The sequence below is a fragment of the Pseudoliparis swirei genome, chromosome 10 (assembly GCF_029220125.1).
Source record: "Pseudoliparis swirei isolate HS2019 ecotype Mariana Trench chromosome 10, NWPU_hadal_v1, whole genome shotgun sequence".
In the NCBI taxonomy this organism is placed as follows: Eukaryota; Metazoa; Chordata; class Actinopteri; order Perciformes; family Liparidae; genus Pseudoliparis; species Pseudoliparis swirei.
This window is the reverse complement of record NC_079397.1, coordinates 16613675-16633512: the sequence shown is the minus strand read 5'-3', so window position 1 is coordinate 16633512 and position 19838 is coordinate 16613675. Positions and strand designations below refer to the sequence as shown.

At 42.6% G+C, this 19838-nt stretch overlaps 1 protein-coding gene across 1 annotated transcript; it reads left to right on the top strand.

Annotated features, from left to right (window-relative positions):
• The first annotated feature begins 9740 nt into the window (after positions 1–9740).
• dera (deoxyribose-phosphate aldolase (putative)) lies at positions 9741–19555 on the top strand. Its single transcript, XM_056424829.1, has 9 exons — positions 9741–9851; positions 10915–11012; positions 11179–11326; positions 12274–12369; positions 12442–12552; positions 13873–14022; positions 17231–17343; positions 17787–17936; positions 19228–19555. Exons 1-9 carry the CDS (start codon positions 9821–9823, stop codon positions 19282–19284), a joined length of 954 nt encoding a protein of 317 aa, XP_056280804.1. The 5' UTR covers positions 9741–9820; the 3' UTR covers positions 19285–19555.
• The last annotated feature ends 283 nt before the right edge of the window (positions 19556–19838 follow it).

The following is a 19838-nucleotide window of genomic DNA, read 5'->3' as shown; positions in this document are numbered from 1 at the left end:
ACAAAAGGAAAAGAAAAGAAAAAGAAGAAGAAGAAAAAACGGACCCACTCAATGAGGATGGGTTTAAATAAAAAAGATGTTTAAAAAAAAAAGAAGGAAGAAATCACCTCTCCCGTGGGTGGATAACACGGGCGGGGGAGGAGGAGGAGGAGGAGGAGGGTGTGTGTGTGTGTGTGTGGGGGGGGGGAGGGGGGGGGTCTGGATAGGAGCCAGAGAAAACAGAGGAAGACGGAATCCTGGCGGTGGGCCAGACATGGCGGGCCGCATTTATGAATTAAATTCACATTTTCACACGTTTCAATGGAATCCGCTGCAGCCGGACACTGAGCAGCCATTCAGGGTTCATCTGGATGTCCTCCACACGGGAGAGTGTCGCTGTGAGGACTGACACACGAGCATTACACCGATACACACGTCCTGCTTCATCTACTTCATACACATGTAATGCAGAGAATAAGCAAAGCTGTTTTTTAATATTAATTTCTTACATTTTTGCATGCAACGAATCAATTTTCCAAGTTAAGTTAACCTAATTTGTGAAGTCCATTCAATGTATATTTACAGGTAAATTTAAGTTAAATTAACTCACAACAGTAAGTTGACTTTACTGGAAAGTCAAGTAACGTAATCCGAAAAATGTTGGACACTTTACTTGCAAATATTAGTCGACTTAACTTAATTAAGTTAGATATACATACCAAAATGTAAAGAACGTGAAAAACATTGAGTAATTTATGTAATATGCAAAACATATTAATCGTTATCGCATCAGGTGAAATGCAAAATTCAAATTTTGAATTTGAGTGAATTTAAGAGAGTTGTGAATAAGCATTCTTACAACGTCACATTAAAAGTAAAGAACCATTTTAACGTTGCATTTTTCTCCCAATCTTTAAAAAAAATGCAATCTGTGTCTGTCTGTTTTTTCAACCCAGTCCACACACCTCGCTGTTCTTCTGGACACGTGGTCTAGATGTACATGCAGATGGAAGGATAAATAAATAAAAAATCAGACCTGGACCAATGAATTGTTTCTGACGTGTGAATACAAGCAGGCTATCTGGAGAACATCCCACCCGGAATATGTATTTTAAATCCTAATGGAGATCCTCAAAGTGTCCAAAGACACCAGATATGTCAGACTGGTTGTTTTTTTTCCGTTCCCGGAAATGTTCCTATAAAACAATGCCCGTGTGCACGTGTAGAATTATTTCACTTGTTGCGGCCATAAAAGAAGAAAAAAGAAAGCGTGTATGTCTTTGAAGCCGTCCGCCGTGGACGTGGAGTGAGATCAATTACACAAGAACAACAGACACGAAGAATAAAGTGCCTTTACGTGGAGGACCTTTCCCACGGTCCTGTGGCCTGCACTCTCTCTTTCTCTCTCTCTCTCTGAGCTTTGAAGAGGAATATCTTCAGAATGCACATTATTGTACAAAACATTTATTTTCACAAATGCAGAACTCCCCCCCCCCCTCCCCCTCCTCTCCACAGAAACAATGGGTTTATTGAGAGAATGTGTGGTTAACTCAGAGCTGGTATTCACTTCATTCATAAAAAATAAAAAAAGCCAGCCAGCCCTTAGACCCCCCAAAGAAGGGGGTTTGTGTGCCGCGCAGACCCCTCCCCTTCAGACAGAGTGGCGTCGGCATTAAACCAATACAATCAATGGCTGCACAGATCCATTACCCAGGGCGGGCTGCCTGCAGCCGGCCGGGTCACAAGGAACCGAGGAAGTAAATGGGTTACTCCGATGACGTGGAAAGCTGCGTGTGTGTGTGTGGGTGGCAGAGGGGATATATATATATATATATATATATTGATTTGAGCAGCAGGAGCGTCGCCGCTCCGCTTTAGGCCAGTGACCTTTCACCTCCTTCTGGCTGAAGGGCCCTTCTGGCCCATATAAATATATAATAAGCAACATCTTTACAGCTGCTGTTGCCAATATCCTTGTAGTGATTATTGTGGGAAATCTTACCATGTGGGGATATTATCATTTTCATTGTTGACGATGAGATGAGAGAAACTTTCTTTTTTTCTTCTTCTTCTTCCTCTTCTTCTTTTTTTCTTCTCTTTGTTGGAACAGTTTTTCAAGCTCAGAGCTTCGTCCTTCAACCGTGTAAATATTCGTTTGACTGGCGGTCCGTTGGCTTCTCCCGGAGCTTCACATGGCCTTCATCAATACTGGTGTCTGTTCAGCTGTGCCTACATATTCATATTTAATAAATACAACAATGGTTATGTTGTAAGTATTGTATTTATAAACGCTTCGTGACACAAACAGTTTATATATCCGTTTATATGACGACACATATTTGCAACGACATGTGTTGTAAACCATTTATTAAATATTCACACTGCTTAGTAATGCTAAATGGTACGGTTAAAATCCAATGTTAACCCACACTTAAAATAGATTATTACAGGTATATATTGTGTACATGTATAATTCAATTCAGTTTATTTTGTAAAGCCCAGAATCACAAATTACAAACTCCCCTCAGAGGGCTTTACAGTCTGTACACATACGACACCCCTGACCTTTGACCTCTCACATCGGATCAGGAAAAACTCCCTAAAAATGGAAAAAAAGTTTTATCGGGGAAAAAAGTGAAGAACCCTTCAGGAGAGCAACAGAGGAGGATCATGAATAGATGTCATGTGACCAGAGTTACAACACATTCTATGAATATGACAGAATGTATGAATCATGAGTCGTAGGCATGGACCACGATCCAGACCTCCACCATCCATGAGACAGATGGAGGTAGAGAGGAGGAGCATCAGCAGAGCCACAGCAGGAGGACTACTAGTACTACTGCTACTACTACTACTAGTACTACTACTAGTACTACTACTACTACCACTACCACTACTGGTACTACTGCTACTGCACTACCACTGGTACTACTAGCTACTACTAGTACTACCACCACTACTGGTACTACTACTACTAGCACCACTACTGCACCACTACTACTCACCACTGGTACTACTCACCACTGGTACTACTGCTACTACTACCACTAGCTACACCACCACTACTACTGCACCTACCACCACTACTGCTACTAGCACCACCTGGTGCTACTAGTACCACTACTACTACTACCACTACTACTACTACTACTACTACTACTACTGAGGTTTATAGGAATACACAGTAGTACAACGCTACTATTTCTACAACTACTAGTATTAGTACTAGTACTACTACTTCTGAGGTATATAGGAATACACAGCTAAAAAAAAAGCTACTACTAGTACTACTACTACTACTACTACTACCACTGAGGTCTATAGGAATACACAGTAGTACAAAGCTACTATTACTACTACTACTACTAGTACTAGTATTAGTACTAGTACTACTTAGACTGCTACTACTACTTCTAGTACTAGTACGACTAGTACTCCTGAGGTGTGTAAGAAGTGACCATCCTCACGTCACTGTCAACACGTCGTCTCTCAGTCCGCCTCAAAGACTCACAGGACCGACGGTGAGGAGGAACTTCCAGTTTTTAAGGATACCGTTGATGAGATATAACGTATTTATGTTCTAGTCATCAAACTCCATTAAAAAACCCAACTGAACATTGAGTGTATCTAATAATAAGTCACATGTGTGTGTATCAAAGCCTGACGTACGTCTTCTTCTTCTGGGCCTTGAGCTCCATTGTTGTTCTGGAACGATTACGAGCAACAGCATGTTCCCTCATCACCATGAACACACACACACACACACACACACACACACACACACACACACACACACACACACACACACACACACACACACACACACACACACACACACACACTGTTGTTTATTTAGACTGACACACACACACACACTCACTAATGGGAAATGTTGAGCTTTAAAAAAGAAAAAGGAAACTACAATTATGAGCCGTTTTTTTCATGAGCTTGACTTCCAGTCGGAGCCTTTAGAGCCACAGGACAGGACGACGGTCGTATAGAGAAAGATAAATCAAGACATCATTGATTTTGACTATAAGAAAAATATAGAATAAGGCCAGACTTATCCTTAAATAAATGACCGATGCAGCTCTGCTTGTGACTTCTACATCGTGTTCTCGTCAATTCAAAAATACGGAGTCACATTCCTCTCTGAGAGCAAATAGTAATTGCATTTGAAAAAACACATTCTTGGTTCTTGTCTCTGTTTTTTTGTTTTTTTGTTTTTTGGCAAAGCCGAAGGAGGAATCGTCCACAGTGCACTAAAATATCTGAGTTTTGACCGCAGCCTCTCTTGCCACCCAAAGTCAGATGTAACTGTTTCCCCTCCAAAAGCAGCAGCACACATGTGATGCATTTACTCCGAGAGGGCCGCCTGCCAAACACTTCAGACTGCTTAAGGATTTCTATTGCTATCTGCTCTCGGATTACATTATTTTCCAACAGACTTCCAGGGGCATCGCACCACAATGGTGTCCTTACAGCCATTCATTGGAGCGGACACAGTCTCTCTCGCTCTCTTTCTCTCTCTCTCTCTCTCTCTCTCTCTCTCTCACTCTTTCCTGGACCACGTTACAGGGAGGTGAGTGTGGGGAGAGAGCCATGTCATCTCCCTGCTCATCCGCACTGTCAGAGAGGAAATTCTCAAATTAAATTTTAAAAAGCTAAGGGGGGGGGGGTCAAATAAGCCATCCCCATGTCAGGCCGTCTGACACCAAGTGTGTGTGCATGTGTGTGTGTGCGTGTGTGTGTGTACGTGCTTCCCAAGACACGCGATGATCCGTTGCCCGATGCTGCCATCGCTCTCTCTCTCTCCTGTGGACAGTGAGAACACAAAGACATACAAAGGGGGGAGGAGGGGGAGGAGGGGGGCATGCTATCCTCCTCAGAATGAACTTTCCCTCACCTCGGATCCAGAACCAACAGGGTCTTCCATGTCACATGAGAGCCTCAACACCCATGACCCAGGTGCATCTGATAGCCATTGTTTAATGTTGGGCAAATGGGGAAAAAGATAAGATCCCCCCCCCTCCCCACCCCCCCACCACCCTCCTCCTCCTCCTCCTCCTCCTCCACTGCCTCTCATACCACCGTGAATGCGGCTGCAGCTTTGGTGCTGTAGTGGAGGAGTAAAGGAGATGGGAGGGCAGGACCTGGTTCTCAGGATCCAGGACTTGGTTCCTAGGATCCAGGACCTGGTTCCCAGAATCCAGGACTTGGTTCTCAGGATCCAGGACCTGGTTCCCAGAATCCAGGACTTGGTTCTCAGGATCCAGGACCTGGTTCTCAGGATCCAGGACCTGGTTCTCGGGATCCAGGACCTGGTTCTCGGGATCCAGGACCTGGTTCTCGGGATCCAGGACCTGGTTCTCGGGATCCAGGACCTGGTTCTCAGGATCCAGGACCTGGTTCCCGGGATCCAGGACCTGGTTCTCAGGATCCAGGACCTGGTTCTCAGGATCCAGGACCTGGTTCCCAGGATCCAGGACCTGGTTCTCAGGATCCAGGACCTGGTTCTCAGGATCCAGGACCTCTGTTTGTCCACAAACGCCCGTCAGCACACGGCCACCATCAGGCTGTGTGGTCGCTAGACCCCCGATCTGATATCAGCGGCAGGGAAATCGTCAATCATCCTCTGTGTGGGTGTGGTGTGCATGTGCATGTGTGTGTGTGTGTGTGTGTGAGTGTGTGTGTGTGTGTTTATGTGTTTATGTCTGTGGATGTGTGTGTGTGTGGGTGCTTGCATTTGTGTGTGCTACCTACCTACATGTCTATCTGTTCACTTACGATGCAAATCTCGGAACATGACTTTGCATTAAAAGTACGTCACCTGAAGGTCAAGGTGTTCATAAGGTGTTCCTCTAAAGTACAAGTTTCACTTCATGAACGGCTAAGCACCTGGAATGGGAACAAGGTACTTTGTGTTTTATTGAGCTTTGACTCTATGTTTATTAACTTGATCTTAATTAACCTGTAAAAGTGTGGTTACATGTATTGTAATAAGATGCTAATTGTAGCTGAAATGGCAATAGCAGTATGGTTATGCGAATGATAGATTTCAGCCTTTTAAGAAAGAGACAATGTTGTGATTAATGTCCACATGTATAGATGAATGTCTTTCCAATAGCTCACAGAAAAGGACACATTTAAGATCGTCAAAATAAGGCTCATTGTTGAACATGAATACATCCCCATGGAAACAGGTCAATAAGCTTCACCATTGCCCGGCTGGTGGTCATAAAGTCGCTGCTTCCATTGAAGCTGAAACAATAAAGCTCAAGTTTTGGAAGTTGGACCTGTCCACCGACATGAAGACACGTTTACAACCTCGCGGTCGTGGTCGTCCTCCAGTAGTGCCGACGTCACGTGGTATTTCTGTGTGTGATGTACGGAGGAAGCTGATAGCAAAGGGAGAAAAAAAAGAAAGGAAGGAAAAACAGCGCCCTTTAAAGCCGTCGACTCCAATGGACTTGCAGTGGAATCCAGCTGCCGCACCCACAGAGGTCAGAGGTCACATGGCAAACATAAAAGTCTCTCCTGAAGGCTCTTTGGTGAAGCACTCTACAGAGATTGCTGCTTGGAGGCACATTCTGCAGAGATCTCCTCATGTATAGATTACGCCCATAGATTTAATAAAACACTTTTGGTGTATGATTTAGTGACTTTATGATGCTGTGATGCTGGAAGAGTTATAAAGACTGAGCAGGACTTGTTCTTTGTTTCCTTCCTTCCTTCCGTGATACTCAGCCGTCTGTCATCAGACTGTACAGCAGCATACTGCAGGCGCCCTCTGCTGGTGCAAAGGCCTCCAGAGCGTTTCAAAGTTTCCTACACAAGTCATGGAATCCCACAATATAATAAGCTATATAAAGTGTTTCATCCTTCTTTTGTTTTTTCATGCTTTTTCTTGTTAAATGTTGTGTGTTTATTGTTCTCTTTACATTTCTACGGCATTGTGTGCATTTTAATGTAAAGCACACTGAGTACTTCTGTAGTTTCACTTCTATTTCGACTGTAACTATAATTGTCATGCCTTGCCTTACTAAAAACGGTGTTAGTGTATGTGAAGCCGGGACATTTCCCATTGCATGGGTTAATAGTTCTGATTTGAGGAAAATAACTCCTGCTATGTATCTGCATCAGGAGGACAGACAGATCCATTTAACAACAAAACATAAAAAATGTTAATATGCTCGTGGCATCATCAGGGAACCATGAATCGCTGTCGCAATCCATCTGGTGGTTGTTTTGGTTGATGGTTCTTGACCCTGAACTTGTAACAACCTGTTAGTTCAATGTGTATTTGTGTCTTCCCAGTGTTTCCTGATTGGTCCTTTCCTTCACCTGCCCTTAGCCACTCCCCTGCCCCCAATGTGTGTGTCTCCTGATTGGTCCTTTCCTTCACCTGCCCTCAGCCACTCCCCTAACCCCCAATGTGTGTGTCTCCTGATTGGTCCTTTCCTTCACCTGCCTCTACCTCCTATATGTGTGTCTCCTGATTGGTCCTTTCCTTCACCTGCCCTCAGCCACTCCCCTAACCCCCAATGTGTGTGTCTCCTGATTGGTCCTTTCCTTCACCTGCCTCTACCTCCTATATGTGTGTCTCCTGATTGGTCATTTCCTTCACCTGCCCTCAGCCACTCCCCTACCTCCTATGTGTGTGTCTCCTGATTGGTCATTTCTTTCACCTGCTCTCAGCCACTCCCCTACCTCCTATAGTGTGTGTCTCCTTATTGGTCCTTTCCTTCACCTTCTCTCAGCCACTCCCCTACCCCCTATATGCGTGTCTCCTGATTGGTCATTTCCTTCACCTGCCCTCAGCCACTCCCCTGCCTCCCATATGTGTCTCCTGATTGGTCCTTCTCTTCACCTCTGGGTCCTTGAACCTGCGTACCTGAGACATCATCTATCGACACACATTGTTGGCCAATCAAATTCTTGCAAGCAAAACATTCTGGTGGATAACCTTGTCCCATGAAAAGGTGTAATTCTCATGGTTTACATCATGAATGTCCCGTTTTTTACTCCCAACAAGTAGTCTGACCCCCTCGTCGTCTGATACCAACGCTTCACTGTCTGTGACCCACCGGGCTTCCAACTGACCCACTGGGTCAGTAGTCAGGTTGAAGATGGACGTGTCTGTGATGCTGCATCCTGCCCACCCACCTTGAAAAGTAATGCATGTACAAAAAGAATCAGCGAAGATAGAGGAAATCAACGTTTACATAATCGAGCCCAAAGAGACATTACAGCCTTTATTTGTATATGTAGTCTTTTGACGGGCTTGTACAAGCTCGACGTGTCAAACCAAAACAACTCTCGGGGCTTCTTTCTTTTCACACACCGGGAACATTTATCACACTTCAGAACACGCCGCTACTATCTTTCTTCCTCTCTGATTCGTGTCCTTGGACGTCGACATCCAGAAAGCTCTCAAGGAAAACTTCTTAAAAGCTCAAATCGCTGCATGGGCACGCCACTTCTTTTCAATCCGTTGCTCTCGAGGAGGCCTGAAGCCGGCGGGACCCGTTGCTCACCGACGGCGTGGCAGCAGCAGCTGCCGGAGGAGTCGCCGGGACACGAGTCCACTTCCCAGGCAGCAGGAGGGGAGTCTTTGTCTTCACGCGGCTGCACCAGCGGATGTTTAAATGTTCACTAATCCACATTAAGAGTGTTCAGGTCATTGGTATCAACTCCTCCTCCATCCCTGCACACACACACATACACACACACACTCTCACACACTCTATCATACTCTCTCACACTCACACCCACACACTTTCACACACACACACACACACACTCACATTCTCGCACACACACTCACACACACACACAGACTCACACACACGCTCTCACACAAAAACACACACTCTCTCACACTCTCTCTCACTCACACCCACACACTCGCATTCTCGCACACACACACACAAAAACACACACGCTTACACACAGACACACAGACACACACACACTCTCTCACAGACACACAGACTCACACACACATCCTCTCACACACTCATCCACTCTCACACAAAAACACACACACTCTCACACTCACACACACACTTGCATTCTCGCAGACACGCACGCCTACACGCTACTGTGTAGACACTACTAAAAATAAAACATGCAAAATAATAAATGAAGAACAGTAAAGAATGATGAACAAAAGATTGGTTTATGCTATTAAAATTGAAATAAAAGTTTTGGTTCTAAGTTAGTTCTGGACATAAGATGTTCAGTTTTAATATAAAATGTTCTACCATCTTCAACTAACAAGCAAAATAATCTAGATGATGAATGATTTAGTTCAATAATCAAGTTTAATGTATTATTAGTTTAATTTCACTCTACAGACATACTTTGTTAGTTTATCTTCTATATTTTTTCGTCTTTTCACACGGAAATTGTCCTGGGGTCCACTACAAAATAATTTTCAAAATGTTTAAATTGTAAAATGTTTATTTAACTCTAAATAGATACGAAGTCACAATAAATAAGAAGTTGGAAGACACTATTTTCCCGCGGTTCTCAGGAGGATTATATACCAGTTGTTAACATATATCGAGGCTGTCATCTGTGGTCTTATGTACTTTATTAAAACGAGAACATCCCGGAAGTCATTTAGTTGCACGGGGAACTCGGGGAACACTTGTTTAATAAAAAAAGAAAAGTTGTGTATGTCTTATTGTGGAGGGATTCCTCTTCCTGCTGCTAACGTTACACGCCGGTTGCAGACCGGAAGTGGAAGATTGACAGGTCTCTCCCACTAACAGTGGCTCCGGTTGTTCATTGCAGTATCTGCCCGTGAATACATATTATCCTGTCTTTCGGCATGTCGGTCAGGAACCGGGGGACCGAGCTCGGTGAGTCGGAGCTTTGACTGAGTTACCGTTGCTTCCGGTTCCCGTATCTCAGGGAGCTGACGGTAGATAACTCTAAATGTCTAACCTACGGTCACGTGCTGCTGTGGCTTCACAACTTTTCCTTTTATCCCCACTCTTTGTGCAAGATACGCTTTGTTAATCGATTCTAAAGTAGATAACACCTTGTCTTCTGTTTTATAGAAATGTGTGTTATTAAAAGCAACAGTTAAGTCGGTTAGTAAAGCTCACGTCAAGCCGTTGCTTCAGTTTAATAAGTAACATGTTGAGGGGGGCTGACCTGCAGAGCATCGGCATATAACACACACACACACACACACACACACACACACACACACACACACACACACACACACACACACACACACACACACACACACACACACACACACACACACACACACACACACACACACACACACACACACACTGTAACACATCACATACTGTAATGCACACACTGTAACACATACTGTTACACACACACTGTAACACACTGTAACACACACTGTAACACACATACTAACACATCACATACTGTAACACACGTACTGCAACACACACACACACACTGTACCAAACATACTGTAACACACACACACACTGTAACACTCACTCAGGTGACTTCAATAGTAGGTAGACGATCAATAGAGAAAATGACAGGGTGGCGGGTGGAGATTTCAGGGTGGCGCCCCTATAATGGTTGGGAAAACACTGTATATATATCTATATATATATGTGTGTGTATATATATATATGCATATGTGTGTATATATATATATATAATATATATATATATGCATGTGTGTGTATATATATATATTTATACATATATATATTTACATATATGTATGTATATGTATTTATATATACATATATATACATATATGTGTGTGTGTATATACATATATATATATAAATATGTGTGTGTGTATATATATTTTTTATGTGTATATATATATATATATTTTTTAATGTGTATATATATCTGTATATAAATACATATATGCGTATTTATTTTTCTTTCCCTGCTCATGGGCGTCAGACCTGGAGTGGATATCCAAAGTGAGGGTGAACACACACGCCGTCCTGAGGAGAGCTCAGCAGGTACAAGGACAGAAGAGCCCCAAGAAGCAGTGGCAGGTAGACGAGACCCACGCCGCCACCATCACGCCGCCACTCACCACGCCGCCACTCACCACACCGCCACTCACCACACCGCCACCATCACGCCGCCACGTGTGTGTTTCACAAAGCAGCATCATGAAAACCGCTGGGGCGCCATCTCCGGTGTGTGTGTGTCCTGCAGGCCGCCTGGCTGCTGAAGGCCGTCACGTGCATCGACCTGACGACGCTCGCTGGAGACGACACGCCGTCCAACGTCCACCGGCTGTGCCTGAAAGCCATCCAGCCGGTCCGACGCGACCTGCTGCGGGCAGTGGACATGCACGACAAAGGTCTGTTGCCGGGCAACGCCGCACGCAGACGCACCGCCCTGCAAAAGTTTGGGGTCGCCCAGACAACTTTGTGTTTTCCATGAAAACTCACTTTTATTTCTCAAATGAATTGCAAAACGAAGGAAATAATATAGTCAAGACATTTATAAGGTTAGAAATAATGATTTTTATTGTAAATATTAATGTTGTTCTTCTTGTGGCGCAAAGGAAGACCAGTTTTATAGCTTCTCTCACCAGCGTAACTGTTTTCAGCTGCGCTCGCATAGAAAGGGTTTTCGAGGGTTTTCTACCCCTCCGTTCGTCTTCTAAGGCGATAACACAATGTACCATTAGAACACTGGAGATGGGCCTTTATACATACAAATTAAACTATAAAAAAAACATATATTCTTTTTCTTCAGTCCAAAATAGAGCACAGGGTTCTGCACAGTTGCAGTTTAAAGATCAAGCTACACTTACATTATTATATTTATACTACTACAATTAGATTACAGTGGGGTTTAGTCCATTCAGTACGATTATTGCCGACTCATCTGTTTCCAAATGTTTCTAAAATCTCCAGTGTTAAGTTCATAAAATAAATCCATCATTTTTATTTATGTGGACGAAACTGAAGAATTATATTCAATAAAGAAAGTTGATTAAATCAAAAAAGACAAAATGTCTCATTTCATCCAACCAACTTTAGAAGGAAAGATATTCAGGTTACGATATGAAACAAAGGAAAGCATCAGGTTGTTGTCACAATTGGTAAATTATATAAATTATTTAAATTTCCTCTTCGTTTGATTGACTCGCTGAACATGAAATCACAATTTAGTTTTTTTTTCATACATTTCATAGATATCACACTGTCAGTTCAGAGCTGCATTCCGCCAGCAGGGGGCGACACAGACCAGCTCATCACCGTGTCGCTTCTCCCCTGCTTGTGTGTGTGTGTGTGTCAGGAGTTACCACGGCAGCCGTGTGCGTGTACCCGTCTCGTGTGGCCGACGCCGTCAAATCTCTGAAAGCAGCCAACTCCGGCCTCCCCGTGGCCTCAGGTGAGTCGGGCTTCCGTCACACCTGCAGGGGCTGACCTGAACGGAGCGCTGAAACGTGCCCCGTCTCCACAGTGGCTACCGGTTTCCCAGCAGGCCAGACACCGCTGGAGACCCGGCTGCAGGAGGTCCGCTTGGCGGTGGCGGCCGGCGCCGCGGAGATCGACATCGTCATCACCGGACGACGCCATCATCGACGGACGAGGACGGACGTTTAGCTCAGGTGTCTGCAGGTGGCATTGGCATATTGTTGTGTATATATATAATAAATAAATGTCTGTAAAAAAAAATAAAAATAAAAAAAAAAAAAAATATAATATAATATATTTATATATATATATATATATATTGTTATATATATATATATATACAGTATATATTTGGGCTGAACAATATACATATATAATGCAAATCACAAACACTATATACACTTATATATAAGTGTAAATTAATGTGGTCATAAACAGAGTATTTAGAGTACTTTGTGCATTATTATTAAATACTGGTTTTGAACTAAAATAAATAAATAAACAAATAAAATAAAATAAATAAACCGAATTGAGTTGCAGTTGTGTTTATTTATTTTTCTTTTACTTTTTCGAGCAGGTGGAAAAAAGTTTCTACAAAGATAATATTTTTGGGTCGAAAAAAATAGCAAAAACAGTTTTTTCACTTATTTTCATCGTAAGTCCTGAAGACAGGATATAAAATCTTAAAATTGGATCCATCATTATTTTTCTCCTTCCCTTAAATGAGCCCCCATTACAAGATATACACTCAGAACTATCTTTGCTCGAGGTCCATTTGCTCAAACTCTTTGCCGGGTTCGTACGGTCCTGGAAAACTTGCAAAAGTCCTGGAATTTAAAAAATTGTTATTTCCAGGCCTGGAAAAGTCTTTGAAAACAAAAATGTTATCCCAAAAGTTTTGAAAAGACCTTAGAAACTTGTTATATTCATATGTATATTTCTGCAGTTTGATTAAAAGAAAGATGTATATACATATTTATTCTTTTAATCAAACTATTGTCTCTCATTTGTGTCATTTAAGGTGTATACTCGTGTATACACGGAGAATTCACAAAATGTATGGTCATGGAAATTTGGTTAAAAGTCATGGAAAATTCCTTGAAATCCATTGTCAACATGTGTATGAACCCTGGCGTCGTCTGCTCGGCATGTTGAGGACTTCTGGTCCGCGATGGTTGAACGTTTGAAAACTGAGCACGGCCATTTCTCTTGGTTCTTGAGCTTTGGAAACGATGGTTGACGAAACAATACCCACTCTGAGCTTCCCATCCCATAATATGGTCTCCATCAGCCGGAGAAGCAGATATAAGAAATAAGACCTTGAGAGGAGATCGATTCGTCTGCTGACAAAAACAACAACAAGCCCCGTAGAGGCCGTGAGGACAATGGCTGCTTCTTACCAACAAGCAAAAACAAATGTTTTATGAGACTTAATGACCAAATCGTGAGAAATCCAAATGACCAGATGTTGAACGAGTTCTGTGTGTTCCCCGCACAGCCCTGTATGATGAGATCCGTGAGTTTCGGGAGGCCTGTGGCGACGCCCACATGAAGACCATCCTGGCTAGCGGAGAGCTGGGCACCTTCGCCAACGTCTACAAGGCCAGCTTGGTCGCCATGATGGCGGGTAAGTCCGCCGGCGCCCCCCGGTGGCCGTCTCCTGAAAGGACCGGTTCACTCGGAGGAGTCGTTGGGATGTGGGGAACAGTCGGGCGATCGGAGTTGTTCTCCTTCTCTCTCGGGGAGTGAGAGAGCCCAGGAGCTCGTTATCGGCCCGTCGCTCTGATCAGCGCCATTAGGAGCTCCTGTCTGCTGAATAATAGATCGCAGCCTTCGCATGTTCGGCATGATCATAACAAATGACATGTTGAGGCTGGCTTCATGTCTGTGTGTCATGTCCTCCACAGTCAGAGAGACACAGACAGCTCCCTTTCAAAATAAAGGCGTTCTCACAAGACTCCCGAGACAAAAATGTAATACATTTAAGAGATCTATAAGTAATAGATATTTAAGAGGTTTATAAGTAAGATACATTTAAGAGGGCTAAAAGTAAGATACATTTAAGAGGTTTATAAGTTAGATACATTTAAGAGGGCTATAAGTAAGATACATTTAAGAGGTTTATAAGTAAGATACATTTAAGAGGTTTATAAGTAAGATACATTTAAGAGGTTTATAAGTAAGATACATTTAAGAGATCTATAAGTAAGATACATTTAAGAGGTTTATAAGTAAGATACATTTAAGAGGTTTATAAGTTAGATACATTTAAGAGGGCTATAAGTAAGATACATTTAAGAGGTTTATAAGTAAGATACATTTAAGAGGTTTATAAGTAAGATACATTTAAGAGGTTTATAAGTAAGATACATTTAAGAGGGTTATAAGTAAGATACATTTAAGAGGTTTATAAGTAAGATACATTTAAGAGGGTTATAAGTAAGATACATTTAAGAGGTTTATAAGTAAGATTCATATAAGAGGGCTAAAAGTAAGAGACATTTAAGAGATCTATAAGTAAGATACATTTAAGAGGGCTATAAGTAAGATACATTTAAGAGGTCTGTAAGTAATAGATATTTAAGAGGGCTAAAAGTAAGAGACATTTAAGAGGGCTATAAGTAAGATACATTTAAGAGGTCTATAAGTAATAGATATTTAAGAGGGCTAAAAGTAAGATACATTTAAGAGGGCTATAAGTAAGATACATTTAAGAGATCTATAAGTAAGATACATTTAAGAGAACTATAAGTAAGATACATTTAAGAGGTCTATAAGTAATAGATATTTAAGAGGGCTAAAAGTAAGATACATTTAAGAGGGCTATAAGTAATAGATATTTAAGAGATTTATAAGTGAGATATTTAAAAGGTCTAAAAGTAAGATACATTTAAGAGATCTAGAAGAAAGAGAGATTTAAGAGGTTTATAAGTGAGAGAAATTTCAGAGGTTTATAAGTGAGAGACATTTAAGAGGTCTATAAGTAAGATATATTTAAGAGGTCTATAAGTATGACATTTTAAAGAGATTTAGAAGAAAGAGACATTTAAGAGGTCTAGATTTAAGAGGTCAATAAGTAAGACATTTAAGATGTTTATAAGTGAGAGAGATTTAAGAGGGCTATAAGTAAGAGACATTTAAGAGGTTATAAGTATGACATTTTTAAGAGATCTAGAGGAAAGAGACATTTAAGAGGTCTATAAGTAAGAGAGGTTTAAGAGGTCTATAAGTAAGAGAGGTTTAAGAGGTCTATAAGTAAGACATTTAAGAGGTTATAGAAAGTCTCCAGTCGGTCGTAGCTGGTGTATTTCCTGCAGCCGTCCAGTTTGTGGCGCTGCTGCTTAGCTGAGATTTTTCCTTTGTCAACCTGATAAATGGAGCTCTCTCTTTCTCTCTCTAACACACACACACACACACACACACACACACGCACACACACACACACACACATGCACGCTTAACTAGCCATCACATAATAAGCCGATTACAGGACCAAATTGTCAGGGCCTCTGATAGAGATCATTATTAAAATGCATTGCTTTTGTCGCCACACTCGCTCCTTAATCTCCCTTGTTCCTATGAATTGCGTATGAGATTCCTGAAATTGAATGATAATTTCACCTATTAATCTCCGATGCGGGGGCTATTTTACTCCGCTGGTCCCTCGCCAGTATCCCCCTGCCCACGCAAATGAATAGCGCTTCATTACCGCCACCCGCATTTAATAACCGTTATCCATTATCTTGTAATTAAGACTCCCCATAACGAATCTTAAGGATTATGCCAGTTTGAGGAAGAGGGGAGAGTGACTGAGAGAAAGACCTGGCTGGAAAAATACATAGAACATGTCTTTAATGAACTGGAAAATGTTCATCTTGTTCTGTTCAGTAATGAACAGTCATTATACACCAGGGAGGCAGAGGGGGTGGGTTTTTCTTCTTCTTTTTCTTTCCTGCAGTTTGCGGGTAATCTATTAAAGAGTGTCATTTCATCTTCTATTTTTATCAGGAAAGCTGATAAAACATAATTGGCTGTGAAGGAAGGAAATGAAAAATGAAGGATTTTATTGATGAGCGTACACGCCGCCCCTCTGTTAGCCGTCGCGGGCAGCATCTGTTCCCGACGCCCCGTGAAGCTCTTCTGCTGCCCCTTCACAGCTTCACGTTATGAAATAACAACAAAGAACAACGTTAGTTTTGCCCACATCTTCTGACACTACGACAACTAAAAGGCTTTTGGCCGCTTCAGATCATAAACTTTTGTCTTTATCTCACGATCGCTACTGAGCATGTGCAGCTTTCAACAGAGTGCAGGGTTCGTCCAGTCATGGAAACCTGGAAAAGTAATGGCATTTTAAAACTGTTATTTCCAGGCCTGGAAAAGTTTTGGGAAAAGTCATGTAAATTTACTCGGTATATACTGTATGCTTTGGAATTCTCATTGTTAGTTTAAATACAAAATGTTCTTACTTTTTCATGTAGGCTCTGAGATAAAAAAAAATGTTTAGTCATAGAATTGTTATTTACGGGCCAAAAGTCATTGAAATGTCATGGAAATGTCATGGAAAAGTTATGGAAAAGTCATGGAAAAGTCATAGAAAAGTTATGTAAATGTCATGGAAAAGTTTTGGAAAAGTCATAAAAAAGTTATGTAAATGTCATGGAAAAGTCATAGAAAAGTTATGGAAAAGTTATGGAAATGTCATGGAAAAGTTATGGAAAAGTCATAGAAAAGTTAAGGAAAAGTTAAGGAAAAGTTATGGAAATGTCATGGACCAGTCTAGACGCAGTCTGTCTGTGTCGAGGACTCAGTGTCACCCGTTTGACTCCCGACAGGCTCCGACTTCATCAAGACGTCCACGGGAAAGGAGTCCGTCAACGCCACTTACCCCGTCGCCATCGTGATGGCGAGGGCCATCCGGGACTACTTCCTGCGTACGGGCCAGAAGGTACAGAAGCGCATGCAGGTTGTCTTCCATACAGGATATGAACATAATAGTTACAGGGTCGGTCTTATTTATTAATCTCTATTGTTTCATTAATACAATAAACACATTTGTATTTCAGTATATAATGTGTATTTAAAATGAGATAATGTCTTGTTTGAAAAACTAGGAGACGTCCATCTCCTCTTTTCTCTAAAGTTGATGCACTGGCCCCGTGTCGGCAGTTCTTGAGTCTCATTCACAGGATGTGAACTGTTTGGACCTTGTTGTCCCTCCCAGGCTTCCGTAGATGTGGAGAAACATGAAGAAATATGTCGGCCTGAATTACACGACTCGTCCGTGCAGCAGCGAAATGTTGTAATCACGCCTTAAGAGAAGTGTTGTCGTGTTGACCGAGCTGTGTGTGTGTGTGTGTGTGTGTGTGTGTGTGTGTGTGTGTCCCTCAGGTGGGCTTCAAGCCAGCAGGGGGGATCCGGACGGCTCAGGAGTCTCTGGTGTGGCTCGCTCTCATCAAAGAGGAGCTGGGCAACGATTGGCTCAGCCCGGTCCTGTTCCGCCTGGGAGCCAGCAGCCTATTGGCTGACATCGAGAGGCAGGTGGGGACTCAAACGCACACACACACACACACACACACACACACATGCACACAGACACACACGCACACACAGACACATACATGCACACACACACACACAAAGACAGACACATACATGCACATACACACAAACAGTCACACACACAAACACATGCGCACAGACACACACAGACACACACACAGACACATACATGCACACACACACAAAGACAGACACATACATGCACATACACACAAACAGTCACACACACAAACACATGCGCACAGACACACATGTACACACAGACACACACACACACACATGCGCACAGACACACATGTACACACACACACACACACACACACACACACACATGCGCACAGACACACATGTACACACAGACACACACATACACGCACACATACATGCACACACACACACAAAGACAGACACATACATGCACACACACACACACACACACACACAAAGACACACACATACATGCACACACACACACAAAGACACACACATACATGCACACACACACAAACAGTCACACACACAAACACATGCGCACAGACACACATGTACACACATACACACACGCACACATACATGCACACACACGCATGCACACACAGACACACACACACACGCACACATACATGCACACACACACACACAAAGACAGACACATACATGCACACACACACACACAAAGACAGACACATACATGCACATACACACAAACAGTCACACACACAAACACATGCGCACAGACACAGATGTACACACATACACACACGCACACATACATGCACACACACGCACACATACATGCACACACACGCATGCACACACAGACACACACACACACGCACACATACACGCACACACACAAAGACACACACATACATGCACACACACACACACAAAGACAGACACATACATGCACATACACACAAACAGTCACACACACAAACACATGCGCACAGACACACATGTACACACACGCACACATACATGCACACACACGCATGCACACACAGACACACACACACACAGACACATACACACACGCACACATACATGCACACACACACACACAAAGACAGACACATACATGTACATACACTCAAACAGTCACACACACAAACACATGCACACAGATACACACATGTACACACAGACACACACATACATGCACACACACGCAGGCACCCCAACACACAGACACAGACACACACACACACACACACACACCACTTTTTCCACAGCGTGCTTCCAGACTGTTCCCGCTCTCCCGGCACAGATCTACCATCACGTGACCGGGCAGTACGCGGCCTATCACGAGCTGCCGATGGCCTGAAGCTGTGGCCTTCCTGTGCCAACGACCAATCAGAACCTCAGGCTCACGTTGGTGAGCCACGCCCATGACCAGTGACCAATGAGACGACTGCTGTCCTGGTATTATGTAATAATGGAATGTATTATGTCTCCACATAATAAGGTTTCTCGTGAAGGATGTGAGGAGTTGAGCTCAACTTGTTTCATGTGAAGCAGGAAAGTTAATAATACTCATCAATCTGCTTCTCATTTGAACTGATCTTTCCCAAAATAAAGTGTTTATCTATAAATACTCCTGTTCTCACTTGTAAACGTCACTCAGGCACAAATGTAATATTACTCCGACATTACATTTAAAAAACATGGTTCATTTGCACATGTATGTAAATACGGTTGTAGCATTTGGTGGTATTGACAATAACCGTTATATTTAAAAATAAAATATTGATATCCGATTAATAATACATCCAATATGATAATATCATCTAAATAATCCAGCGCCTATTAAATAATTGCTGCCAGTTTATTGTTAAAGACTCTCTGGCGGTGCAGTGGTTCATCACATGTGAAAAGGTG